General features: G+C 66.9%; 2 protein-coding genes across 29 annotated transcripts; both read right to left on the reverse strand.

Moving 5' to 3' along the window:
• UCKL1 (uridine-cytidine kinase 1 like 1) lies at positions 3859 to 14836 on the reverse strand. Of its 21 annotated transcripts, XM_021077626.1 has the most exons (17): positions 14664 to 14836; positions 10143 to 10235; positions 9327 to 9517; positions 8987 to 9093; positions 8640 to 8810; positions 8479 to 8550; positions 7735 to 7924; positions 7582 to 7643; positions 6964 to 7071; positions 5853 to 5872; positions 5180 to 5278; positions 4995 to 5088; positions 4848 to 4910; positions 4649 to 4771; positions 4350 to 4457; positions 4125 to 4281; positions 3859 to 4044 (listed from the first exon to the last, which is right to left on the reverse strand). In XM_021077626.1, the coding sequence occupies exons 1-17, from the start codon at positions 14774 to 14776 to the stop codon at positions 3965 to 3967; spliced, it is 1851 nt and encodes a 616-aa protein (XP_020933285.1). In that variant the 5' UTR covers positions 14777 to 14836; the 3' UTR covers positions 3859 to 3964. The 21 variants fall into 21 exon arrangements, 16 of the variants coding, with proteins under 16 accessions (XP_020933285.1, XP_020933289.1, XP_020933288.1 ...); XM_021077630.1 differs by lacking the exon at positions 10143 to 10235 and having other exon boundaries at positions 9327 to 9514; XM_021077629.1 differs by lacking the exon at positions 10143 to 10235.
• ZNF512B (zinc finger protein 512B) lies at positions 15023 to 25780 on the reverse strand. Of its 8 annotated transcripts, none has more exons than XM_021077622.1 (18): positions 25725 to 25780; positions 23685 to 23810; positions 23274 to 23416; positions 22877 to 23005; positions 22101 to 22759; positions 21768 to 21994; positions 21586 to 21657; positions 21341 to 21487; positions 21054 to 21178; positions 20889 to 20981; positions 20567 to 20665; positions 20308 to 20478; positions 19934 to 20128; positions 19670 to 19771; positions 19311 to 19373; positions 18751 to 18849; positions 18266 to 18535; positions 15023 to 17856 (listed from the first exon to the last, which is right to left on the reverse strand). In XM_021077622.1, exons 2-17 carry the CDS (start codon positions 23806 to 23808, stop codon positions 18284 to 18286), a joined length of 2700 nt encoding a protein of 899 aa, XP_020933281.1. In that variant the 5' UTR covers positions 23809 to 23810; positions 25725 to 25780; the 3' UTR covers positions 15023 to 17856; positions 18266 to 18283. The 8 variants fall into 8 exon arrangements, with proteins under 8 accessions (XP_020933281.1, XP_020933275.1, XP_020933276.1 ...); XM_021077616.1 differs by lacking the exon at positions 25725 to 25780 and adding exons at positions 24112 to 24561; positions 25415 to 25641 and having other exon boundaries at positions 15023 to 18535; XM_021077617.1 differs by lacking the exon at positions 25725 to 25780 and adding an exon at positions 24112 to 25249.

Raw genomic sequence — 25780 nt, forward strand, 5'->3', positions numbered from 1 at the left:
GAGGTGGACTCCAGTGCGCAAGTCCATTTCTGTTTATAGTTTTAAACCTTGCCTACCAGTCTCAGAATCTTCCATAAATAACAGGTACCACCGAATGCTACAATTTTACACAAACTGTTCAGCACTCAATCCCTGTGAATGTTCATTCGGTGTGGGGCTTTTTTCAAAATCCGTGGGGCTGCCTCTAGGTCTAGTTAATTCACTTTAATTTCTGTACAGCCTCATACGAGGTGACCACAGGTGGCCACGGTCTGGGTCTTGTTAACCGAAGCCACAGGCGGGTTTCCCAGCCCGGCTGGTGACAGAGCTGCCCCGCCCTGAAGGAGGCCGCTCGCGGGCGCAGGCCTGGAAGCCTTGCCTGGACGAGGGCATGGAGAGCAAGGCCCCCCTCCCACCCCCGCGTTCTCCTGAATGAGCGTCCACCCTTATTTTCAGCATCCTGTGTAAGGGTAACTTCACCGAGTCTCAATGACGGGCATGCCCTGCCAGTTGGCGGGCAGAGACCTCCGCCCTGCCCGGGCCTCGGGCCTCGGTTTCGGAGGCCGCGGGCGGGCGCGGCTCCACGGGGGTCCGGGCGGCAGGGCGTGGCCACGAGGAGGGGCGGGGCCGCCACGAGGAGGGGCGGGGCCGCCACGAGGGCGGGAGCGGCGGCGGCTCGCGACCCCCTCCCACACCTGGGGCCCTGCCGGCCATGACCGTGACGGCGTCCAGGTGCTCCGGCCGCGCGCAGGCGGCGGGGGCAGCCTGGGCCCGACTCCGCGGTGAGCGGCCGCGGGGGCGCCGGGCTCCGACGCCGCCCGGCTCTTCACCGTGGACTTCACCGCCTGGGGGGCCCTGGCCGGGAGCGGAGCCCCCGCCCCCGTCACCGTCTGCAGCGCTTTATTCCCGGAGCTGGAGCGGCGGCCGCAGAGTGGGGCCGCGTGGTGGGGGCAGGAGTCCGGGAACTTCCTCCTGCTCTGCGAAACCGCGGCAGCATCTCGGTGAGACGCGTCGCGGACGCGGGGAGCCAGGCCGCCTGGGCCCGCGAGGGTGGGCGCGCGGCCTCTTGGCCGGGGGTCGGGCTTGGGGCCCCCGCCGGCGGGGTGGCGCGCACCTGACACCCGCCCCCCCCCCCCCCCGCCCCGACTCCAAGTCCCCGGGAACAGGGCTCCCTCCTGCTTGAGGGAGACGCCCCTTGCTCCGCACCTCATTTGGGTGGTGGGTTCCTCATTACCTTGGGAGCCCCCAGAAGCAGTACCCCCAGCGCAGGGCCCAGTTCTCCATCCCTGTCCTCCGGCCCCAACTCGGCCCCTTTCTCTGGTCGCAGGGTCCCCAGGGTCCCCAGGGCCTGGGCAGGGACACTCATGCTTGGGCTCTGCTGGAGCCAGAAGAACTTGGGGTGAGTGGTGGTGGTTGGGGAGGGTCCAGGCCAGCGCCAGTCGCACCCTCAGACATGTGACCCCAGGCGGTACTTGGCTCCCCCAGTTGGAAGCTGGTTGGTGACCAGATGCGCCTGGGGACCCACGCAGGGAGCTAGGCCCGCCCACTTGCCACCCCAGCGGATGTGGTGCTGCTCAAGTCACCATTGCTCCTAGCACTGTCCTGTGGTCACAGACCTGGGTCCCGGCGAACTTCCTGGACCAGTGGCCCTTTTCTGCCTTCTAACCCAAGCCCGGCAACACTCCACCTGCCCACCCCCCGCCACCGCCGCCGCCGCCTTCCTTCATGTGTCTAAATCTGCTGCCCCCTCCCCTCCTGCTTCCCCAAACCCTCATCTTGACCTTGGAGAACCTGAAACTCCAGCCTCCTGCCCCCAGGACTCACCTTGGAGAAGTAGGGCTACCGTCTGGCTGGGGCTTCCTGACCCCAGGGGGCCCAGCCCAGGCACAGGACAGGGAATCCCCCCTGGGACCATACCAGCCCTCCAGACCCTGCTGCTGACCTGCCCTGGTACCTGTGACAGGTGCCCTGGGGCAGCCACTGGCAAAGGACGGCACCTCTCGGGCTGACACACCTGAGATTGTCCCTGGACGCTCACCATTCTCAGGTTTGACAGTCCTGGAGGCACTGCCCAGGGGGCAGCTGACAGCCCTTAGCGGGCACGCTGCTCTTCCAAGCCCCCACCCAGTGTCACAGGAGCTTCTGCACGTCTGCATTCCTCTTGCTGCTCCCAGGGCACCTCCAGGCTGCAGCCCCTCCCTCACAGCTCCCCTGCCAGGCCCTTCCCTGCACCCCTCGGCCTCCCCTGGGCCCAGAGGTGCCAGGTGCCCAGAAGGCAACAACACACAGCCACCAATCAGCTCCAGGGGCCTAGTTCATCCAGCCCCTGAGGGCCCCACCCAAGTGGTCTCCCTGAGCTGGAAGCCCCTCCAGTCCCCAGCAGCTGTGCAGAGTACTGCTCCCTGGACAGTCTTGACCTTGGCCCCCAGGTCCTGTTTCTGGGCTGGGAGGCTCTCTGGGGTGGAGGATCGCCACTGCCCCCCGCCTGCCCCGCCCCCCGTGCTCCCCACCCCCCTGAGACCCTCCCTCAGACTGTTTGGAAGGTGACCCACATCTGCCACCCCACGGGGTCCTGGTGGAAAATGGCCCAAGAACACCCCTGAGCCGGGACCAAGACTGTGGAGGCTGCCTCTGTCCTAGGCCGCCACTGACCCCGAGATGGAGGAGGCTGGCGGCCGAGCGGGGCCCAGAGCTGCGTCCCGCCTGTGGGCATGTGTGGGCCTGCGCTGAGCTTGGATTTGTTCTCTGGGAGCTGGTTAGCCTCTAGCTGCACTCGGGGGCCCCTCCAAGAATGATCCAGCCCCTGCCTGGCTCCTCATCACCCGTGTGCCCCCCTCTCTGGGAAGGTCTGGCTGGACAGAACTCGCAGCGCGTCGCACCCCGAGCAGGGCCTGGCCTGCTGCAGTTCCAGGTTCCAGGCCCAGAGCACAGGACAAACGAGTGAGCGAATGAACAAGGGCTCGGGAGACACGGGGAGTCTACTCACCAAGCTGGGGAGGAGCGGCCCCCGCTGACCTCGGGCCACGGCACTCCTCCGACCCTGGTGCTGGGCCACCTACCTCTTGGATGAGCTCCCGCCTTTATCTGCTGCTCTTGGCCTGGCCCCCACCCGGGGACTTCCTGTCCCCGCCCCACGACAGGCTTCTCCATGACATGGCCTTCGTGAGGTGGGGGGACCCAGAGGGCAGGAGAGGGTGAGAGCCTGGCCGCGAGGCGAAGGGGGCAGGAGAGTGAGGGCCCGACAGCCCACTCGTGGAGGCTGGGGGTTGGCATCACGACTCCCAAGCCCGGCAGGCCTGCGCCCTGGCCCAGGTTGGCCCAGCCAGAAGCAGTGAAGGCAGGGCCGGACGTGGTTTCTGACCCTGAGCCGTGTGGCTGGCTCAGTGAGGCCCTGGCCATCCCCCCTGCAACTGGGGCTCCTGCCAGTGGCCGGCACGGGTTGGTCACTCCCTCCTACCATCGCCCCTGCACCAACTTCCGCGCCCCCACCCCCGTGGTACAGGCACACGGGGGGAAGGGGCAGTTGCCGCGGAGCTATTACCCTGTGAGACCCCGGCCCAGGCCAGGTGGCCAGCAAGGGGCTTGTTCACACAGGAGCTGCAGGCCCCGGTCTGCCCTCTCCTAAATCTGGCACTGAGCCTGGACTGCAAGCAAAGTCAAGTCCAAGGCCAGGAGCACCTGCCTTTGGGGCGGGGGCAGCGGGGTGGAATCCTGGTCAGTCCCTCTGCTGCCACACTGGCCTGGCGCCTTGAGGGCCGCAGCAGCCCCGGGGGCTGCTCCCCAACCCCAGGTCCCAGGTGGGGCACCTCTCCTGGGCCCCAGCCAACCAGCCAAAGCCCCTTTTTCCCAGCGTTTTCTTTCACGGAATGCACAGACGACTTACAATGGTAAGAACTTTTTTTAATTAAAATAAATCAAAGTGTCTGTTCTGTGTGGGGCTGGGAGACAGGGCTGGGGGCGGGCTGAGAAGGCTCTGGGTGCGAGGCTAGCTGGCAGAGCCCCCCTCCTCCTCGTCGCTGCCGTCGGGGACAGCGTCAGTCCCGAAGTAGCGGTCGCCAAAGTTCCCTGGGGGAAGAGGCAGGTCCTTGCAGCAGGGCCTCAGGCACGCCGGGCCCCGGCGCCCTGACCGGGCGCGGCCGCCTCACCGATGCCGGGGATGATGCGGAAGAGGTCGTTGACGCGCTTGTCCACTGCCGTGGTGATGATCCGCACGCGGGGGAACGCGTAGGCCACCGAGTGGACGCCCATCTCGGCCATGAGCAGCGACAGCAGGAAGATCTTGTCCTCTGGCACGTCGTGGTCCTGCGCAGCCAGGGGTGAGCCCTGCCCGGCACCCCACCAGCCCCCGCCCGCCTCCCCCGCCCACTCACCAGCAGCACCCGCACGGCCATCATGGCTGCGGCGCCAGTGGACACCGTGCAGTCCATCAGGATCACGTGGTCATCGCTGATGTCCTTGGGGAGCCGCAGGTAGTGGAGCTGCAGTCGACCACAGCGGCGTCAGGACGGGCCCCCCGCCTCCCCAGGAACCCCCCCTCCCCTGGGGCGCCAGCGTGGGAATGGCCGGCGGTGTGCAGGGAGGGGGTCCCGCCTCCCAGCGGCTGACCTGGAGGGAGGGCCCGCCCCAGGATGCCCTCCCACGACAGCCAGACCCCCCACCCTAGACCCACCTCGGGCTCCCCGGTGAGCTGGTTGGTCTGGATGAGGATGGTGCCGATGCGCACGTCCTTGCACACGGCCCGCAGTGCAGGCTCCATGGTCTCGCCCGCCCGCAGGATGGACACGCCCGTGATCTGCGGGGGCGAGGCTGAGCGGGCTGGACCCCCGCCTCCCGGTCGCCCCCGCCCACCCCCAGGCGGAGCCCAGTACCTGCTTCCCGGCGTAGCACTTGCCCGCGTAGTCCTGCCCCTGCGGGGTCTGCACCACGCAGTCCTGCGAAGAGCGGGGGGCGGGGTGTGAGCGCGAGGAGAAGCCACCCCTCCACCCCCCACTCCGTGTCCGCCCCCTCCCCCGCACCTGGAAGGGCAGGAAGGACAGCGCATGCTCGATGAGCAGCCGCATCAGCCTCTTGGAGTAGAAGATGAACTCGTCGCGGCTGGTCTCCCGGTCCCTGAGGACCCCTGTCGGTTAGCGCGCGCGCGGGGGTGTGTGTGTCCCCCCACCTACCTGCCCCCGGCCCGGGCTGCCCCCGAGACCCTCACCTGATGATGGTATGCATGCCGCGCACCTGCGGTGTGCTCTTGAGGACACTCAGCGTCTGGGGCAGGGGGTGGCACTGGTGCGCGGAGGCCAGCGCAGCCCTGGGGACACAAGCCAAATTGGGAACGGGAGAAGGGGTGTCTTCTCCCAGACCCCATCTTCCCTACACACTGGGGGGGGGGACACTGGGAAGGGTATGTGTGCAGGGTTGGGGGTCACCACCTCCCAGTGGCTGATCTGGAGGGAGCGCCCCGCCCCAGGACCCCTCCCCACGACAGCCAGGCAAAGGTTAAAGGACAAGGTGGAAGGCAGAGCTGATCAGTAGGCAGGAAGCAGGGCTGTGGTGAGAGCCTCCCTCCCTCCTGCAGGACCTGGTGGTGGGAGGGGAGGCCTCGCCCTTGCAGATGAATCTTAGCAACCCCCTCCACTCTGCCTCTGAGGAGCAGCTGGTTGCCAACCTCAGGACACCTCTCCCCGGGGAAAGAGCTGAGCTTTGGGCGCCCAAGCCCCACCTGAATCCCCCCACCCTGCCAGGTGATGCTTGCAGCCCCAGCCACCGCAGCTGGAGCCCCAGCCGGAGCCCCAGCCGGGAGCGGGCAGAGGAGCGGGGGGGTGGGGGGACGCGGAGCCGCGGGCACACAGCGCAGCAGCACAACCAGAGCACTCTGTCCTCACACATCCCAGCGCAGCTTCCTCTGCTCGCGGGGTGAAGAGGTGGAGTGTGTTCGGGGAGGGAACGGGGCAGGAAACCCAAAGGTTTACAGAGAAGAGGAAGAGAAGAGAGAGACCGTTTAGCGGGGAGCAGGGTGGCCCCCGCACCACCAGCTGGCCTGGGAAAGGTTGGCGCAGGCGGCCAGGGGGCAGGGAGACCCCTCAAGCCTTTGCCCTCGGGCCACCCGCCCACAGCTCCGCTCCCAGGTGGCGGAAGAGGTGGTGGCGGCCGCCACTTCCTTGGCTGCCCAGAGAAGGGAAAGCCTAGCTGGCTGCGTTGAGCTGTTTTTGGAACCCTGGAAACTTTTTCTTCTCTGAACAAAGGCTTCCAGAGGACCTGACGCGACCAGACCCGCAGGTGCCCTGGTCTGGGTGAGAGCCAAGCGGAGACTCATGCAGGCCAGGAAGCTGGGGGCACGCCGACGCCCCAGAGGCATGTCCAACGTGGCCGCAGTGGACGGCGGCTCAGTCAGGCCAGTGCTTTCCAGCTCCACAGAAAGCGCGGGCTGGGGGCAGGTCATTCGTGCTGACCACCGTGTGGGGACAGGTGCTCTGTCCCTCTCAGCGCGGGAAGGAGCCACAGCCCCAGACCCCCCAGGCTTAGGCTTCCCGCAGCTGCTCCCGTCTCTATGCCTTGGCTGCAGGCCCGGTGGGCAGGGCCCCAGGGCCTGGGCAGGGAGACTGGCCCTGGGATCAGGCAGGCCCTCTGGCTGCTGGTGGCCATGCTTGTGGCCACTGTCCTGGAGGCCCAGCGGTGCAGGCTCAGGACAGCCGCGCCCTCATGTCGGACCCCACACAACTAGCCCCAAGTGGGGCAAGAGCCTCCAGAGGCGTGGCCAGCCTCCGGTCAGCGTGCTGAGACCTCGGGCAAGCCCCTTAACCTCTCTGGGCCTTAATTTCCTTGACTGCTGGCAGAGGTGGGCAGAAGCGGCAGGGGGGCCCCTATACCACCCCTTCTGTGCCTGGGGCAGGGCCACCACATGGGTTGGACATGGTGGGAGGGGCCAACCCAGACTCCAAAGGCCCTGTGGATGCTGGAAGAGCCTCTGTCTGCGCAGAGTGTGGGAGGTCTTACCTGACACTCAGCTCGCGCTGCGGCAGCAACACGGGGAGACACAAGGGAACGGGGTGGGGCGTCAGTGACGGCAGCACGGCTCACCCCGCAATCGCTGGTCAGCACAGCCTGTCACCACCGTGTGCCTCAGCCCACCAGGCCACCCCACCCAGGAAGGGCCAGGCCATAGCCCCCGGGGGGGTGGTCCCAGGGGGCTGCCTGCAGGGGAGGGCCCAGCGCTCGCTCTGGGCTGGGCGCTCAGAGCCAGACCCGGGGCCCTGGTCCACAGGCCTCAGGCCTTGAACACCCCTTGTAAGGCCTGCCCAGAGCAGCGGGCACTGGCCTTGGCCACCCCAGCCTGCGTGACCTCGTAGGATGCGCAGGACGTGGCACTCAGCGCCAACACCCGAAGGTCGCCTAGAAGGGTTGTGAGGGACAGGGGTGCCCCCTCTGTGCCAGGCCCGGCCCAGGCTGGGGGCCTCGGAGACACCTCTGGGCCCTAGGCTTCCTCAGGGACCCCAGCTGCCCCTGGCCAGGGGGCGGCAGGGACAGCGGGGGCTGCAAGAGCAGGCGGCCGTGGGCGGGGGCAGCAGGGGAGCTGCTGCAGGGACAAACCCCCACCCCGCCAGGCGGGCTCACCTCCTCCAGCTGGCTGTGTACGTGCTGCACGATCAGGTCGATGGCCACGGTGTTTCCGCTCCCTGGGGCGGGACGGGGCGGGGCGGGCGGATGAGGCTCCGCCTCCTCGCCCCGCCCCCGCCCCCGCCCCCGCCGAGGGGCCCGCGGGCTCACCCCGGGGCACCACGATGTCCGCCAGGCGCATGGTGGGCTGGATGTACTGGTCGAAGGCAGGCTTCACGAACTTGTTGTACTGCTTGATGACGCCCTCGATGTCCCGGCCCCGCTCGCTGATGTCGCGGCGCAGCCGCCGCACCAGGCGGATGTCGGAGTCCGTGTCCACAAAGATCTTCATGTCCAGGAGCTGGAGGGGGAGGGCGCGTAGCCAGGGGCCCGGAGCCAGCGGAGCCCGCGTGGGCCCGGAGACGGCCTCCTGCAGAGAGGGCTGGGCCCCGCGCAGGTCTGCCGCTGGCCCGGTGCGCACGGCGGGCGGCAGGGCTCCTTGGGCCCCAGCGCCCGCGCAGGAGCAGCACAGACTGCAAGGGGGCGGCGAGCGGGGCCTCGGCAGGGGCGGGAGTGTCCCGCCTGAGCAGCTGCCCAGAGACTCCCTGGGCACAGGATGCCCTGCAGCCAGCGCAGACGCGGGAGGCTGGCTCCCTGCTGGGCAGGACCCTCACGTGCACCCATACCAGGGAACCCACTCCCACCGTCCTCACTCCGACCTCAACGAGCTCGTGGGCCCCGGAGAATGGCCGCCAAGACCCCGATGCACCTGGGGAGAGTGCGACTCGGGAGGGAGAGAAGGCCCTCCTCACCGGACGCAGGGACTAGGCTTGGGACGGGGACGGGGGACGGGGGACGGAGGCAGGTCTAAGCCAGTCCTGCAGGGGGATCAGCGAGCCTGGCACCCGTCCTCACCTCCAGCAGGGTCTTGTCAGCAAAGGCCATGATGCCCTCGAAAATGATGACGTTCGCACCGTAGAGCGTTTTCTGCGAAGGAATCGTGTGCGTGGAGGCGGCCCCACAGCCCCTGCGCCAGCCCAGGGCACCTGCCCCCTGCGCCAGCCCACGGGGCCTACCCAGTCCTTCTTCCGGCTGTGGGTGGTGAAGTCATAGATGGGCACCTTGACGCTCTTGCCCTGCTTCAGCTTCTTGAGGGTGGAGATGATGAGGTCGAAGTCAAAGGCATCGGGGTGGTCGAAGTTGAAATTGTTGTGGGCAGCCTGCTCCTGCTGCTGCCTGGTGAGCACCTGCAGGAGGCAGGGAACGGCTCTCAGCGGAGGGGGGAGCCCCTGTGGGGGGAGGAGGGAGCATCTCGATGGGGAGGACCTGCGGAGGGAGGAGAGGGAGCTGCAGGCTCGGGCCCCCGGCCGGGGCGGGAGCTGTGAGCCTCCAGGACGCAGCCCGCACCCGTGGGCGGCCCCACCTTGTAGAAGGAATCCATGGACAGCAGGACCACCCAGGGCACATCCAGGGCCTCAATGATCATTCTGGCCACAGTGGTCTTCCCAGAGGCACTGCCGCCCCCCAGGCCTGTGGGGAGGGGCAGAAAGACCCTGAGCAGTGGCACGGCCCCTGCGCCGAGGGGTCCCGGCAGTGCCCACCCTGCTGTCTCTGCCCCAGGCTGCCATCCGACAGAGGGGCCCAAGGCAGGGCAGGTCACAGACCTGTGGGCTCAGGCCTCCAAGTAGGTCCTGCAGGACTGTCCCTTCTGGGGTCCGGGCAGATGGCAGCCCCCGCCCTCCTCCTGTGGCGGCTGCACTCACCGATGGCAAAGGCCTCCTTGGACTGTGTGCCGTGCTCGTTGTACCAGGGTGGCCGCCCTGCGGTGTAGATGGTGCGCTTGCTGGTTCGCAGCAGGGGCGGCTCAGACTTGCACTGGCTGGTGGTGCGCTTTCGGGGCGAGCGCCCGGCGCCCACGGGTGGGAGGAGCCTGTCCAAGGACTCTGCACTGCTGCTGCAGAGGGGGCACACGCTCACCTGGGCCCAGAGCCACCTGCCCCCCTGCCCCCCCACATTGGGCACCTGGGCACAACTCAGGTGGGGGGCACAGGAAACCCGGTGAGGCCCATCCACAGGGCTTGTGGACTTGGACTGTCCCTGCCTCCGAATCAGAGACAGCAAGTGACAATGGAGGTCACAGGGGGAGCGCTGTCGTGGGCCGATCCTCCTCCCATGTGGACTGGGCATCAGCTGAGCTGGGCTGGGCAAGGCCCCCATCTCCCCAGGACTGGGCACACCAAGGACAGTCCAGACCCCATCCAGGACTCTGTCCCCTCCCAGGACAGCACACCCCTGCCACTGCGCAGGGCATGCAGGGAGAGGGGCTCCTGCAGAGAGAGGCTGTGAACAGAAGAGCTGGGCAGTGGTGTAGACAGACGGGGGGGAGGCCCAGGAGCACCGCCAACTCCAAGGCAGAGGGTGGAGGCCCCCGGATGGAAACCTCAGCCTGGGAAAGGCAGGCGCCACTGTGCCTGAGCACGACAGGCCGCGCACCCGAGCTGAGCTGTGCTGACTTCTCTATCCCTTCAGATGCCAAAGATCGGACGTGACCACTGGCCCAAGGCCTCAAGGCCTCACACCTGGTGAGAGTGTTGCCAGAATCCTGCTCAGTCTGTGCTGAAGACAGCCCCAGGACAGGACAAGCTGGGGCACAAGGCAGTTCTGGCCACTGCCTAAGAAAGAGACTGGGCTGAAAGCCTGCCCCAGCCGCAGAGGGACGGGTCCAGGGCAGGCGGGAAGAAAGTTCGGGAACTGGGGGTGCCCCAGACAACCCCTGCAGGACGTGTGTCCACCCACGGTGGGAACCCCACTGTGGGTGCAGCTCGGGACCGGAGCAAGGGGCCCGGGGAAGGCCGCACGCAGACAGCATCCCCGAAGCACTGTTGGGAGGGAAGGCAAAAGCCAGAGGCCACGCCCTTCACATGAGCACCCGTGAGGCCCAGGGCAACAGGAGCCCAGAAACAGTGGGAAGCAGATGTGCCAGGATGGTCTCCGCTGCCAAGAGCCAGAACCAGGGCTTCCGCCGGAATTGGAGATTTCACGAGTACGTGCCCTCCGTTCTCCAAAACCAAAGCTCGCGGGGGGACGCGGGCGCATCCAGCATGTGGCACTCCCAGAGCACCCGGCGTTGCCAAGGGGACGGTGTCTGTTTGCACACGTGTGGGGGTGGGGGCAGGGCGGAATTAGCTCAGGCCTCACACGTGACCAGTCGCAGCGCAGCTCTCAGGGCACAGAGGGCGAGGTCTGCGTGAGTGTGAGCAGCGAGAAAGCCTGCTGACAGCAGGTGTGACAGGAGCTGTGGGGACCGTCACCGGGCCACGTGGGGAGCGAGCGAGCTCTGGGAATAACGGGCCTGTGCTCAGAGCCACCTCTGTGGCGCTAGAGGAGCCGTCACTCATCGTGGAGCTGAGGGCAAACAACACAGCGGGACACACGATGCCAGGGCAGTGACGAGGAGCCGCCCCAGGGGTGCCACCCACCTCAGCCCAGAAGGACACGGACAGAGCCCTGGAATGGGGGCAGCACCGGCTGCTCCTCGGACGCACCCACCCACCGTGAGCACAAGGCCCCGGGGCTCACACGCAGTGGCCCTCCCCAAGCGACCCACAGACCCGGAGATGATGGACGCCCTGGCGCTGGGGGTGGGGAGGGTGGCCTTGGTGGGCAGAAAAAACCAACCAGGCTGGCCGCCACCTGTGCCTCCTACTCGGGGAGCAACCGCCAACACAGAAAACTGCTGAGCACGCTCACAGCAGCGGGACCCCCGCGGATGTCGGGGGACCGTGACAGGAGCTCTGGGGCTGGCGCTGCTCCCAGCCCTGCTCTTCAGCCCAGGCTGGTGGCCTGGCTTCTCCAGGTGGAGCCTTCACCCGTGACTATTCCTTGTCCTACGGAGGCCATGACCACCACGGGCGGCTTTCTGGGGCAGAGACATCCCCAGAGGACGGGGCCATGCAGGGATGAGTTGGAAGCAAGCCAGGGACCACCCGCCAGAAACCCGCCTCCCCCCACCCCCGGGCTGGCGACGGCTGGCCCCAGGCTGGGTCAGCAGCCAAGCCCAGCCCCGCCGTCTCTCTGGAGGAGGGATACTGCGCCCTCCGAACAAGCCTCGCCCCCTTTCACAACGGGACAAACTTCGAGCCGGAAAATCACACAAGCCCTCACCTCCTTGCTCTGCTGGCTGCGATGACAAGAGGTCATTTCCACCAAAGGATTACAAGCCCCGGTGGACATAGGTCAGCAGGTAACCGTGCCTGCGGGCAGCAGGACTGCCCGGCCCAGGTCCTGGTGTCCCCTAGACACAGCGAAGACGGGCATTCCCGCCAGAAGCCGGCAGGCCAGCCACTCACCTGCCTTCTGCTCCAAGGGTCCAGCAGCCCGAGACCCTGATGCCAGGGTAAGCTGGGGGGCTGCTCATGGCTGGGACACGGGGGAAACTGGGATGGCAGGGCGAGCCCAGGTGTGGGCAGGGGCATCACAACAGCGACTCTGAGACGCACAGCAGCCCCCCAGGACCGCAAGGGAGCCGGCCCAACTGCCCCTCCAGGGGTGGGCAGCACAGCAGCCGAGGAGCCGGAGTTGGGTCCACACCCTGGCCGGTGGGGCTGTCTGCTGGGAGGCAGGGGGCCCACAGGTAAGAGACCCCAGGGCCTTTGTAGACGCAACAGCACTCAGCGCCAGCCCCGAGGCCACGGGCATAAGAGGATCACCCAGCTGGGGCTGCGCACTGGCCTGGTATTAATAGCACTGACCCCGCAGGGGAGCACGGCCAGGCAGACGCGGGCCAGCCGGCGGGTGTGAAGTGCCCCTCCGGTGTGCAGGCTGGCACGCTGCCCACTCTGGGCTGGCTGAGAACCACTGTGTACAGGCCCTCTGTCACCAGAACACCCTAGAGAAAGCTTCAGACCCCTGGCCTGCTGGGGCTGCAGGCGCACCCCCCTCCTCAGGCCCCCACCAGGTCAGCAGGGAAATCCGAGGTGTCTCTAGGCCAGGCCGGGCTGCAGGGCTAAGCCGGGAGCCCGCCCCTGCCCCCAGGTGCCTCCTAGAGGCATAAACAACCTGAAACTCTACCCTCCAGAGGCCTCAGCTGAGAATAACTGTGCGCCCCACCCCCTCCACCCAGCTTGGGGCGGAGGGGACACAGCCACGCCCCCGTCTGACAGCAGCCGGAGGAGCAGGCCCTCAGGTGGGCAGTAGCTCCGCTCAAGTCACAGGTCCTCAGTCTCCTCCCTGCAATTAAGCATCAGGTCCACCAGCTTCCTCCTCAGCTTCCAACACGGAAGGGCTGGCCGGGCTTGGAGGAAAGAATCCCCCCCTGAGGTTCACACGTGGATAGGGGGACCACCCAGGGGAGGCTGCCCAGGTAACAGGCCCCTGGAGGCAGGCCCGACCCACAAGAGCTGCCCCCCTCCTGGCCCTGGGCAGTGGCCCACCACTCTCAGGGAGACACAGCTGTCCAGGGTGGGGCTGCTCTAGAGAGCCTGCCTGGTGGCTGAGTGAAACCAGGCCAGAGGAGGGAGGAGCTGCTCCCTGGGGCCTGGCCCGGGGGTCCCAGACTGGCTCAGGGACAGAGATCTCAGGGCAGACAGAGGGCTGTGGGGCTGGGAGGCCGCAGCCCGAAATGGGAGAAGCAGGCTCCAGGGACCTGCGCTGACTCCACCCCACCCTACCCCGTGGACATCGCACTACAGGATCCCCTGCTTCCACTGCTCTGAGCAAGAGCACCCAGGCTCCTCCACTCCCAGAGGGAGGCCCCAGCCCACCAGGACCACACCAGGAGGCAGCCTGAGGGGCGCACTGCTACGACCGTCAGATGCAAAGGGAGTCCAAGGTCCAGTCCTCCTGGGAGACCTTCCAGAAGGGCACACAGACAAGAAACCAGAGCCAGGTGGGCTGACCACACCAGTGCAGCCTCGACGATGTGGGAAAAGCTGGAATCATGGCCGGGGAGAGCCTTGGCTCAGAGGCACCTGCACATACAACTGGACACCGACTAGAGCCAGCTCAGGGGCCCTCGGCGGGGGGGGGCGTGTAGGGACTGGGGGGGGTTGAGGGTACATGCTTGAGAAACACCACATCACACAGAAGGCAGGTAGCATGGAGAGAGTAAGCCCGCATGAGGTCCAGAGGCAGCTCAGGGCAGACTCGAAGGGGCTCTGTGAGATGCCATGGGTCTAGGCTTACAGCCCAAGCATCTTGGCTGCCCTCCCCTGTTCCCTGGGGACCCTGCTCTGAGGACGGGAAGCCCATTGCTTCCCCAGCGCCGAGATGTGTGGTCTCTGTACCAATCCGTGTCTGTAGGCAGAGACTACCTGGTCTCGGGCTAAATCAGGTTCTCCGGGACCAGCAGGCATGACAACTCAGGACGTTATCACCCTGCCCAGCTCTGAGTCACTGCTCACTGGGAGGGTGTGTCTACAGGGACACAACAAGCTCCTTGAGGCTCAGGGAGCCTTACCCCGCCCAGCAGCTCGCCCCTGATTCCTCTGCCTGCCTGTCCAGCGGCTCTGCTGGCAGCACCCACAATGCCGTGGAGTCCAGACCACAGCAAGTTCCGGGACCAGGCGCCTGGCTGGGGAGGTTTCGTTTGGCTCCAGCCTGTGGCCACTGCTGGCCCTGGCCCTCAGGACGGTTCAAACCCGGAAGAGAGGAGCCAGCCACCCCTCCCCTGAGCACAGATCCACCATCACCCTGGGGCCTGGCCCTGGAGGCTCCAAGAGGGAGCCACCTCCCCAGCCAGGTGACAAACGCACCCCCTGGAAGGCCCCCAGAGCCTGAGGGTCCCCGGGCACGGTGCTCCGTCCTGACCAGCATTTTGACCTCTGGCCTCGATGGGGCAGGGCCGAGTCCGTGCGGGGTCGGAACAAACTGGGGACCTGGGGAGCGCCCGGTAAGCGCGCAGCCCAGCCCAGGCGCTCGCTGGCCCGCTGCCCCCTCCACTGGGGACAGACCAAGGCCCCACGCGGGCCCTGCCCATGGGCCCCTTCCCGCGGCCGTCCGCGCGGGCCCGCTCCAGCCAGGCGCCGGAGACCCTCCACTGGTCCAGATCTGGCTCCCGGGGCCGCCCCTCCCACGGCACGCGAGGGGCGCGCCGCGCCTACCGGTCCTCGCACGGGGTCTCGCTCTTCCCCTCCGGCCGCTCCGGCCGGTCTCCAGCCGCGGGGGGCGGCGGGGCTGGGCCGGGGGCGTCGGCCGAGGCTGGGGGCGCAGCCATGAGCTCCGGGCCCTCTCCGCGTGCGAGGCGGGACGGGGCGGGGCGGGGCTCGGGGCTGGCCGCGCAGGCTGCCGGGAGCTGTGGTTCGGGCCCCGCGCCGCGCGCCCGCCAGCGCGCCCCGCGGACTACAAGTCCCACGAGGCCGCGCGCGCCTCATGGACCGCAAGCTCCACGAGGCTGCGCGGCCGGCGTCCGGGGAAGACTCCCAACGCGCGCTTTCCCACAAACTCAGCCGCACAAAACCCCTGGAAAAAAAATTAATAAACATTTATTTGATACAGTCATTTTTAATACATACAGTTGATGGCCCGCCCCCGCGCCACTCGGGCCGGAGAGCGGGGACGAGGACCGGGGACAGATGGTCACAAGGCGGGCAGGGCCCAAGCTCACCGTCAAAACATCTTGCAAATAAACACTTTGTAGATAGAATATATATGTATATATATGGTTACAAGTGATAGCTGGAACCTCTCTTTCGAAATGCACTTATTACGGAGAACTGGCATTAAAAAACCCAAACCAAGAAACCCAAAGTACAGGATGTGTGGCTGCCAGGCAGGAGGTGCTGGCTGTCCCAGAACCCCAGGCCTGCAGGCCCACTGCCCGGGACCCACTGGGGACACACAGGGACAGCCCTCCCCTCTGCGGTCAGGGTGCACCCATTCTTTCCCTTCCAAACCAGAGGGACAGGAGTGGGGCTACAGCTGGGAAGACCACCAGTCACACCGGGGGACACTCATCTGCCCTTGCATGAGCAAAAAAGTGCATCCTATTTTTGTGTGAAGTGTCAGTCCCTTGAGTTAACCGTTTCCTGTTCTCAGGGCAAGGGGGGGAGGCTGGGCCAGAGGTAGATCTTCAGAAAGGGACCTGGCATTGTGCCCTGGGCTTGGGTCTCAGGCAGGGTCCATGCCCCCTGCACCGGGGTAGGGGCTGCCTGCCGCTCTGGTCCCTCTCACTGAAGGTTTCAGTCAAGGCCAGGAGGCTACCTGGCTGCACTCCCACCAGAGTGAGAAGTGGGCAGATGCTGCTGAGCTGCCCAGGGCTCTGGCACCATGGGAGGAGGGCTCTGTAACCAGCCTGCCACTGCCATCCACCAGCCAGAGTGTGGGAAGCAGGGAGGAAAGAGGGGAAGAAAGCGGTCTGGCCCAGCAGCCACTTCTGGCGGCAGTCCCCAGGCCCACCTTAAAGACCAAGAAGGGGGTTAAAGTGCTAAACATCAAGTTACCCAGCACCCCACCTCTTCCCACACATCCGGCGGGGTCCCCATGCCAGGGACCACACTTGGACCTCGGGGGTGACAGTGAAACTCATCCCCCTGCCAAAACCAGCCCCCACTCCCCAAGGGCCAAGTACCTGAGAGGCCGGGGCAGGTGGCCATCCCCAGCAGAGGCGTGGAGGTCCAACGCCTCCAGCCACTGATGACAAGGACAGAGTGCATGTGGGGCTCCCACCAGCACTTGCTCCCCTGCCCCTCCCGCAGCTGCCCCTGCAGTGGCCGCCCGACCCACCTCTACCTCCACCAACTGCACATCAGTGACAGCGGGAACACAGGAAAGAAAGCCCTCCTGCCCCAAAGCCCATGCTGCTTGCCTCAACCTTTGATGCTGGAGCACCTCCATCCGCCCATGTCTCCACCCTCTGCTCAGATCAAGTGGGGAGAGTCCAGCCTCCACACCCCCTCCCTAGGACATCAGGCCAGAACTGCCCTGGGTCAGAACATGCTGGCCGAAAGAAGAAGCCAGAGACAGGCAGCACGGCACCCCAGCCCCAGGCCCTCCTGAAGCGGCTCCCCAGCGCAGGGGGAGGGGAGTTGAGCCCAGACCAGAGCCCCCCCCGCCCTCCAGGGGCTGGCTGAGGACAGGAGCTGGGGCCGAGGTGCCCAGTCAGCGCCACCTCCCTGAGCAGGGGAGGGACCCAGCCCAGCCCCCAGATCCACTGTCGGTCGGCACCAGGAAACCCTTAGCACCAAAGTGTCAGATTGTTGTGAGTTGTTGTATAAAAAACAGAATAAAAAAAAGGTTGTTACTTGTCACAGCAACAGGACCGGCATCCACTACACCCAGGAGATACACGCACACCGGCAAATATCAAAATTCACATCATTCAGGATCGGCGAGGCCGAGCCCTCAGCCCACCCCCACCCCCCAGTGGAAAACAGCCTCCATTCACCCCAGCATCTCTGGGCACCCTCCGTGTCCCTGCAACGCCAGAGTGGGAAGGTGGGGTCCAGGCAGGAGGCCAGAAACCATGTGGCTACCTCCTCAGAGTGGCCTGGACTCCCCCAACCCAACCTACAGAGCTCAGGGCACCAAAGGGAGTCAAGACAGAGCCTTGGAACTGCTGCCGACCTGCTGTGAGTTTGACCCAGCTCCGCCCCAGCCTTTGGATCTCATGTCAAAAAGCCACGTAGCCAGAAACAAAGGAGCAGGTAAGACAGTGGGCAGGAGGCTCCCACGGGAGCTTGGCCAGGGCCAACTCAGACCACCAAAGGCTGCTTCCCACAGGAATCACTACTCAGAGCCAGACCCCAGGTCCCTGCCCCACATGCCTGTGGACCCCAGGTGATCCCAGAACCCAGACTGGCCCAACCCTTGCCCACTGGGCTGCTAGAGCCAGGCCAGCAGTAGTAGCAAAGCTGGGGGCCGAGGCCGGAGCTCACTTCATGCGGCCCCACAGCCCTGCGCCCACAGCCCTTCAGAGGGAGAAGTAGAACCCCCCCCCCAACCCGCCCGCCCGCCCCCAGCGGGAGCACTACTGGGGTGTGGCAGAGCAGAGCTGCCCCCTGTGATGGATGTGGGGAGGGAGGGGTGGCATGGGGGCCCAAGCACAGCAGGGGTAGCAGGGGTGGCAGGGGTGGCATGGGCGGGGGCTGGAGAGGTAGAGAGAAGTGCAGGAACCAGAAGACGGCTGGGGTGGGCGTGGGGCGAGCTGTCAGGTCAGCACGGCAGCTATCAGACTTGGGGTCTGTCCTGGGAGGTAGCTGGGGGTGCTGGGGCTCCAGTGTCGGGTCAAGAAGTGAGGCTGCTCAGGTCCCTCACCAGCCCAGAACCACAGGTCACCAGGGACCCCCGAGCTTGGGCCTGAGGAAGCAGACAGAGCACGGAGCTCGCCAGCCAAGGGCCAGAAGGCCATCGGCCGGCTCCATGTGGCCCAAGCACTAAAGCCCAGGCTGCAACCCTGCCTCCTGCCCAGCCAGGCCCCAGACTCGGTGGGCCCGGGAAGGTCCCTCTGGACTATTGCACTTCCGCAGCGGCCCCGGCTCCCGGGCCCAGGAGCCTCAGCTCAGGGTGTCCCGCCGCAGCCCGGGTCCGGGGGCGGTGGGGGGGGGGGTGTAGGACCACCTTCGGGGAAGGGAGAGGACCAGCTGCCCAGCAGGACAGCCGATCAGGCAGGGGCGGGGTGGAGACCCGGAGGGCAGGAGGCAGGAGGTGCCGGAGCCCCACCCGGGCGGAGGAGGGGCCGGGCCGCGTGGGGACGGGCCCCACCCACCTGCCAGGCTCCACGCGCTCACTTCTCGGGTGCCTTGCCGGCTCCCACCTTCCGGCCCGTGGAGCCCCGGGCCCCCTTGTCTCTGCCTCCCGGAGGCCACTCGTCCCGGCGGGGGGACGTCCTGGGGGCCGACTCCTCGGGGGGCCGATCCTTGGGCTTTCGGCCCCGCTTCTTCCCGCCGCCGGCCAGACTCTTCCGCTCCTTCTTGGGTACAGGGGAGTCCCGGCCCTTGTGTCTGGGGGGCGGGTCTGCCGAAGTACGGAACCAGTTCTGGGAGAGAGAAGCAGCAATGGAGACACCGGGGCGGAGACACTGGAGGGCGGGGCGGGGCGGAGACACTGGAGGGAGGGTTCTCCACAGCAGCCACTTGCTCAAAGGAAGGCCATTCGAGCCGTCAGCCCAACCAACACCCCTCTCCCCGCCTCCCCGGCCCCCGCCCAGCCCCCTCCATGGGGCTCTCGCACCAGGCCCCATCCCTGCCCCACCTCTGCGTGCGTCTTGAGGATGTGGTACTTGACGCCACTCTCAGAGCTGAACTCCTTGGGACACAGCAGGCAGCAGTACTTCCCCACCAGGTGGTCCCCCTGCAGGCACAGGGCAGTCCCACGGACACAAGTTGGCCACCATCCCTGGCCGGTGGAGGTTAAGAGAGGCCCAGCTGCAGCCAGGAGCTCCCACCACCCTGCCCCGAGGCTGTGTGGCTACAGAGTCAGGGGCAACTGCAGCTTATCTGGATGGATGCCCACGAGCTGGGCTTCAGGCACCCAGCCTCTGCCACAGGGCAGGGGAGGGCAGGGGAGGGAGGGGAGGCCTTTGCTGAGAGCCCCCGCCCCAAGCCCAGGTGGGTGTGCCCCACGTGTAGCAGCAGAGACAAGGAGAACATGGAGGCAGGACTGCCCAGGACTGACTGACAGGGGCTGGGTTGGCCATCAGCCTCGTAGGAGCAAGGGCACAGACCCAATGTGTGGGAACCCCTGGGGGGCAGCCGGGGGCAGCCGGGAGCAGCAAGCACATGCCCTGCCACAGGGGAGGACCTGGGACTGACCTTGCTGCAGCTGGCCAGATGGGCCTTGAGGCCGGACACACTGGAGTAGATGGCTTCACAGCACTGGGGGCAGGAGGCAACCGTGGGGGAGGCCTTTGGCAGGGCCCCCACAAGTATGCACCCCTTGCCCCAGCCCGGGGGATCCAGGGCCCGTCTGGGGCAAGTCGGGGAACCTGACCCCAGGACTCATGAGGTGTGGGTGGGCGGGGCCACCAGGGCAGAGGCCAAGGCCTCTCTGTCCATGGGGTTCCGTCTGAGGACCCTGCAGGGGCCACTTGAAGGGCTCCCCCCAAGGCCACACCTGGGCCTCTGTCCTGAGTCCCAGCACCCCCAGGCCTGCGCCAGCCTCCCCAGCTCACATCATTGGGGCAGTTGACATGGCCCTTGTCCTTGACCTCGTTCTTCCACGCCTCCAGCAGCTGGGGGTTCAGCACTGGAAGGCCTGGCCGCGTGTAGTTGAGCTGCAGAAAGCAGCAGGTGCCATGGTGAGCTCAGGGGTTGGAGGGAAGCTGACCCCAAATACCCCCTGTGGCTCTGAGAAAGCCCCCCCCCGGGGGGGGTCAGTGAGTGGGTGGCACCAGTCACATGGAGCCTCAGGCTCAGCACTGGGAGGCTGGGCTCACCCTCGCAGTCTCGGGCACCAGGTCATCCTTCATCCTCCGCTTGGTCCAGTCTCGAGCCAGCTCATCCTCCGCGATCTCCTGCAGGTGGAACACGGCAACCTGGGCCGACGTGCGGCGGATGCGGCCGCTGGGGGTCCTCTCGACACCCAACAGGTCCACAGCCTCAGGGGCCTTGTCCGTGGGCTCTTCAGGAGGCTGCAGGACAGGGGGCCCAGGTGAGCAACAGGAGCCACACGTGCTGGGGACGCAGAGGCCCAACCCGGTTCACTCCCCCGATGCACGTGGCCCACAGGGAAGGAAGGGAGAGCCCCCGCCGCAGGCAGCACCACGCGGACGTGCCCACGGGCCGGGAGCGCTGGGCTCTGGCCGCTCACCGGGGCCGAGTGCTCCGAGCGCACGTGGTAGTCGTGGCCAGCCTTGGAGCGGTAGGTCTTGCCGCAGTGGGTGCAGGGGAAGGAAGGGCTCTCCACCTCGCAGGGCGGCTTCCCGCAGCGTCGCTGGTGGTACTGGTAGCCCATGAGGCTGGAGAAGGCGGCCCCACAGCCCTGGGGTTCCGGGGGCAGGTGAGTGGCCGGCGAGGAGCTGCACCCCAGCCCACACGGCGCCTGCACCCTCGCTGCCCACCCCACTGACCTCCTGGGGGCAGCGCAGCCGCCCCATCTGCTTCAGCACCTTCCGCAGCCGTTCCCGCTCCTCCTGCTCACTCCCCTCCGAGGCCTCGGCGTCAGAGGGCTGGGGGGCAGGCCCAGCCTCAGTGCCCCCACCACCACAGGGCCCGGGCCCCGGCCCCTGCCCAGAGGCTGGGGCCACGGATGTCCCTGGTCAGGCTTGGGCGCCACTAAGCCCTGCAGTGGTGTGCTAATGAAAGGTCAGCGGTCAGAGCAGGGCAGGCGGGTGGGGTAGGAGACAGCGGTCAGTGGTCAGGGCTGGATGGCAGCTGGGCCCAGTGGCATACCTTGGCACTGTGCTCAGCCATGGTGTGGTAGTTGAGGCCGGCCTTGGACTTGAACTGCTTCCGGCAATGCTGGCACTTAAGCGCATCCTGCAGCTGCAGAAGGGGCCCACCCATGAAGAGCTGGCCCTGGCGCCGCCCCTCCAGGAAGCCCAGGGGCGACCTTACCTTCTGACAGACTTCCATGTGCTTCTTGAGCCCCACCAGGGTCTTTCGGGTGACCACGCTGCACGTGGGGCAGACGGCCTCCCCCCGTTCGTGGATGGCCCGTTGCCACTGCTCCTCAGGGCCACCTGTGGGGCAGGGCCAGGACCTCAGGGGCTGGCAGGGGCTCCCTGATGCCCTGGACACCAAGCACAGAGCCCAGGGTCCACGCTCAGCCCCCTGACCCCGTGGTTCAAGATCCACCCCACAGTCAAGACCTGGCCAGTGTCCCGCCACCCGGCAGCCCCCACCTGGGGCTGGGTGGGCCATGGGGGCCGGCACCTCCTTGCTGACAGCACTGGTGGGGGCTGGCACCTTCTTCCGCATGTCCTCGGGGGCTGGCCCCTCCTGCTTCTTGGCCCGGTGGATGCGTGATTTGTCTTCTGCCTTGGCCAGGCCTGTGTGCACACGTGGGCGGGGCAGGTGTGGGCTGAGGGGCAGGCACATCTGTGCACATGCCCAGCCCCGCAGGTGGCTGGCTGGCCCGGGGCCTCACCTTTGAGTCCAAAGGTCCCTGAGATGGACGGCTGCTCACCCGTAAACTTCTTGGGTGTTTTCTGTTTCCTTCCTGACTCGGGGGAGGGAAAACAGAGACCAAGTCGGGTCCACTAGCCATCGGAGGCGTGGGCCCGCTGGCCGCTGGCCGGCCCTGGCCGCCGCCTCCCGCCCTCGTCTTACTGTGCCTTGTGCGCTCCGCACCCTCCTCGGGCGGGGCCACGGGGTCTGCGGCCCTCGGTGCCTCCTTGCCCCCCAAGGGCCAGCTGCCCGGAGAGAGGGAGCCGCTGCTGGGGTCTGTGCTCAGCTGGAAGGCCGAGCTCTGGCCCATGGTGGACGGGCCGTACTCCCCGCTCTCCGGCCTCGCCTGCTTGGGCGGGATGGGGCCGGCGTCCAGGCTGTCCGCAGCCCTGCAGGGAGCAGGGAGGTGAGGGGCAGGGGGGCCCGCTGTGGGCCCTGTGACCACCCAGGCTGCAGCAGGAACAGCCAATCCCGAGCCAGCAGCAGCCCCCGTACCTTTTCTTCCCGCTGCTCTTCCCTGAGGCCCGAGGAGCCTTGTTCTCAGACTTGGTCAGCAGCACCATCTTGCAGGGGGCTGCGTGTCTGCTGATGGCCACGGGCCTGCTGACCGGCACCGGCTTGCTGACCACAATGGGCCTGCTGACTGGCACTGGCTTTGTAACCGGCACAAGTTTTGTCATTGGCACCGGCTTGTTAATGGTCACTGGTTTGGTGACCGGCACCGGTTTGTTGACTGTCACTGGCTTGGCGATTGGCACAGACTTCGTGACTGGTATAGGCTTATTGACCGGCACAGGCCTAGCAACTGGCACAGCCTTAGTGACCGGCACGGGCCGGCTGACCGTCACCGGCTTGGTGACCGGCACGGGCCGGCTGACCGTCACCGGCTTGGTGACCGGCACGGGCCGGCTGACCGTCACCGGCTTGCTAATGCCGATGGGCTTGCTGATAGTGACAGGTTTGCTGACTCCGATGGGCTTGCTGACCCCCACGGGCCGACTGACGGTGACGGGCCGGCTGACTGGCCCGGGCTTGGGGGCAGGCAGGGGCCGGTCCATGTGATTCCAAATCCGATGCTTCTCCAGCTGCGTCTTGGAGGTGAAGGCGGCCTCACAGAAGGGGCAGGGGAAGGTCAGCCTCTCGGAGATGGCTCCCTGGGAGAGAGGGCAAGTGTGGAATGGGCCACCAGCCCCTGCCCAGACACCCCCTGAGCCTACAGCCAGGGCAGGGCGGGCCTCAGGCCTCCCCTTCCCCAGCCCACAGCCCCTTACCCCCTGGCACCGCTGGTAATGGTACTTGAGCCCGTAGATGCTGGGGAACTCCAGCCAGCACCCGGAGTTTGGACACTTCACCCTCGAGTGCGCCTTGAATTCATCCTTCCACTGGTTCATCAGGGAGAGCTGGGCGTGGGAAAGGCCAGGCTGCTGACCCTGCAGCCGTCCCGGCCTCTGCCGGCCAGCCCGACCCAGGGCCTTGCCTGGGCTTGCAGGACTAGGTCCGCCTGCATGGCCCCCTAGGCCTGAGGCAACACCCTGAAGCCCCGATGCACGGAGCGGCTGGGGACATGGGCTGAGGCGTGGCACTGGACGAGCCACCAGCCAGCACGGTAAGGCAATGGGCTCACAGGCAGACCCCGCGAGAGCCCCACCCAGCCCTCGGGGAGCTCACAGGAATGTCTCGGAGGGCCTGGTTCTCAGCTTTCGGACGCCCCTTTTTCTTCCCTTCTGTCCTATCACCGGCTGGACTTCCCAGGTCAAAGCAGAGCGGGGCCTGGCCGGGCATTGTCTGCCCACCTCGGACCGCTGGCAGCCCTGCAGCAGACAACATGCCAAGGCTTGGTGGCTATGCTCCCCATGGGCCAGCCACGCCTGGTGGTGAGCTAGCTTCCCCATACCGAGCGTGGGGGGCAGGAGCCTGCAGTCAGGCTAGGATGAGAATGCAGGGCCCCGGGCTGCCCCTGCCCTGGGAATCCTCTCAGGAGCCCAGGCAGGCACTCAGGAGCTGGATGCCCAGTGAGGCCCGCACCCAGCACTGGCTGCACGTGACCAGGCGAGCGGACCTTAGGCTGACTCCTCTTACCCAGCTTTGGTGGGTCATGAAGCATGGGAAGTCGGACCTCGTTCCGGCCGCCATCCTTCCCAGGTCCGCTCTTGCTGGACCCTGGGAGTCGGCGGCCTCCTCCAACACAAAAGGGGTCGGTCATCTCTGCAAAGCAAGTGCACCCACTGGTGAGGCCCACCAGGCCCAACTTAGGATGAGAAATGGGCTGCCCTCGAACCCCACCCACAGGCAGGCCCACTCTCTGGCCCAAGGAAGGGGAGCGTGCCCGCCTGTGCTTGGGGCTGCAAGGGAAAGCAGGTGATGGGTGGGGGAGGCTTCTGGTTTAGGGGAGCACCTGGGAACACCTTTTCCCACAGCCCCACCCGGAGGCGGCTCACTGTCTCGCCAGATAACCCAGGAGACCCCATTGGCTTGGAAGAATGTGACCCTCTCCTGAGACCCTCACCGGCTCTGGGGGGCTCCCTCTGTCTCCAGACACACGATCCCAGAGAGTGCGGAGAGTCATGCATCTCCTACCTGGTGCTCGGCTGGCGGCGGCCCCAGGACGTGGGGGGGGGGGCGCCCCGAGGAGGGAGGCTAGCGGCACCCCTCGGGGGGCCAATTAGGACACCAGTGTGGCTGCTGGCTCACAGGCTGTGCTGGCTGGGCACCTGGGAACACCTTCCCCCGCAGCCCCACCCAGACCCAAGGCCATGCGACGGGACCGGGCGGGTGCCCTTGCATCCTTCTCCCAGGACACGGAGGGAAGATGGCCAAGCCTGGCCACTCCCCAGCTGCAACACACACCCTCTGGGGGGGGGGCAGCCAAGGACCCTGCAGCTCCTGGTTCTGGCCCCTGTGCCAGCTGAGCCCTCCCACCTGATCCTCTTCTTGGCCTTCTTTCCAGTTGGGGCCCCTGCAACCAGAAGGATACCTCAGGCTGGGTTCCTCGGCCACCCTTCGCCTAGCTGACCTCATCACCTCCACCCCCGAGACCCTGTCACCAACCTACAGGTCCACCAGCACCACGTCAGAGACCACAGGAAACATCCTGCTGCCCGAGACCGGGCCTCTGTGGGCCTGTTCTGCTGGGGGCCCCCCTCACGTGGGGAGCCCCTCCAGGTTCGGGGGTTGTGTGCGCAGGGTACCCCTCCCTTGGTGGTTTCAAACTAATTTATATCCAAAGGGAAGGGAAGGAGCTGCCGTGCCTAGGCGGTCCAGAGACTGGCTTGGCCGACTGAGGTCAGAGGTCAGCACAGTTACTGCGCCTGGTGTCCGGATGCCTGGAGCCTGGGTCTGGGGGAGGTGTGCGTCTAGAGCGCTCTGAGCAAACTTCTCTGGAAGTCCTCCCCCTGACACTCAGGAGACAGTCATCCTCAGTTACCCACGCCCCGCGATGACCCCAGAGGCAGGAGGAGTGGGGGCTGCTGAGAGCCACCTTTCCAGTGTTCCCCCAGCCTGGGTGGAGGATTCGGAGTTGGGGGCCGGGGAGAGTGCGGGCCTCGGGGGCAGACTCCCTCCTTCCACCCAGGGCCTGTGACTCGCGCACCAGGAGGAGAAAGGGCTTCCGCCCTCCCGGAGGGCCCAGCAGGGTCGCAAAGGTGGGACACTCGCGGGGAGGGGGGTTGGAGTGCCACGCGCTGACCGCTGGCGACGCTGGCGGCGGGACCTCGGCCAACGCCGCTCAGCCGGGGACCCCGGCCCAGGCCCGGGCGCACGGATGAGGCTGACCTGGGGACGCACACTTGGAGGCTGGCCTCGCCACCCACCTGTCACCTGCGGCGGGTGCGGGCCCGGCCTGGCCCGGGAAGGGCCGCGGATCGCGGACGCCTTGGGGTGGGGGGGTGCCCAAAGGCACTGAACCAAAATGGCGACTTTTTCTGGAGAAGGAGGAGGCAGGGACGCGGCGCCGACGCCGGGCGCGGGGCGCGGCGCAGGGGTCCGGGCGCGGCGGGGGCGGGCGCGCGGGGACGGGACGCAGGGCCCGGATCCTCGACTTGCGCGCGGGGTCAGGGTCGGGGGCGCGGCCCACGCGAGCCTGCCCGGGGGGCGCGGCCGGGGGCGCGGCCGGGCGCTTACCTGCGGCGCCCAGCGGGCCGGAGCCGGGCGGGGGCGGGGGCCGGGGCCGGGGCCGG

The sequence above is a fragment of the Sus scrofa genome, chromosome 17 (genome assembly GCF_000003025.6).
Source record: "Sus scrofa isolate TJ Tabasco breed Duroc chromosome 17, Sscrofa11.1, whole genome shotgun sequence".
In the NCBI taxonomy this organism is placed as follows: domain Eukaryota; kingdom Metazoa; phylum Chordata; class Mammalia; order Artiodactyla; family Suidae; genus Sus; species Sus scrofa.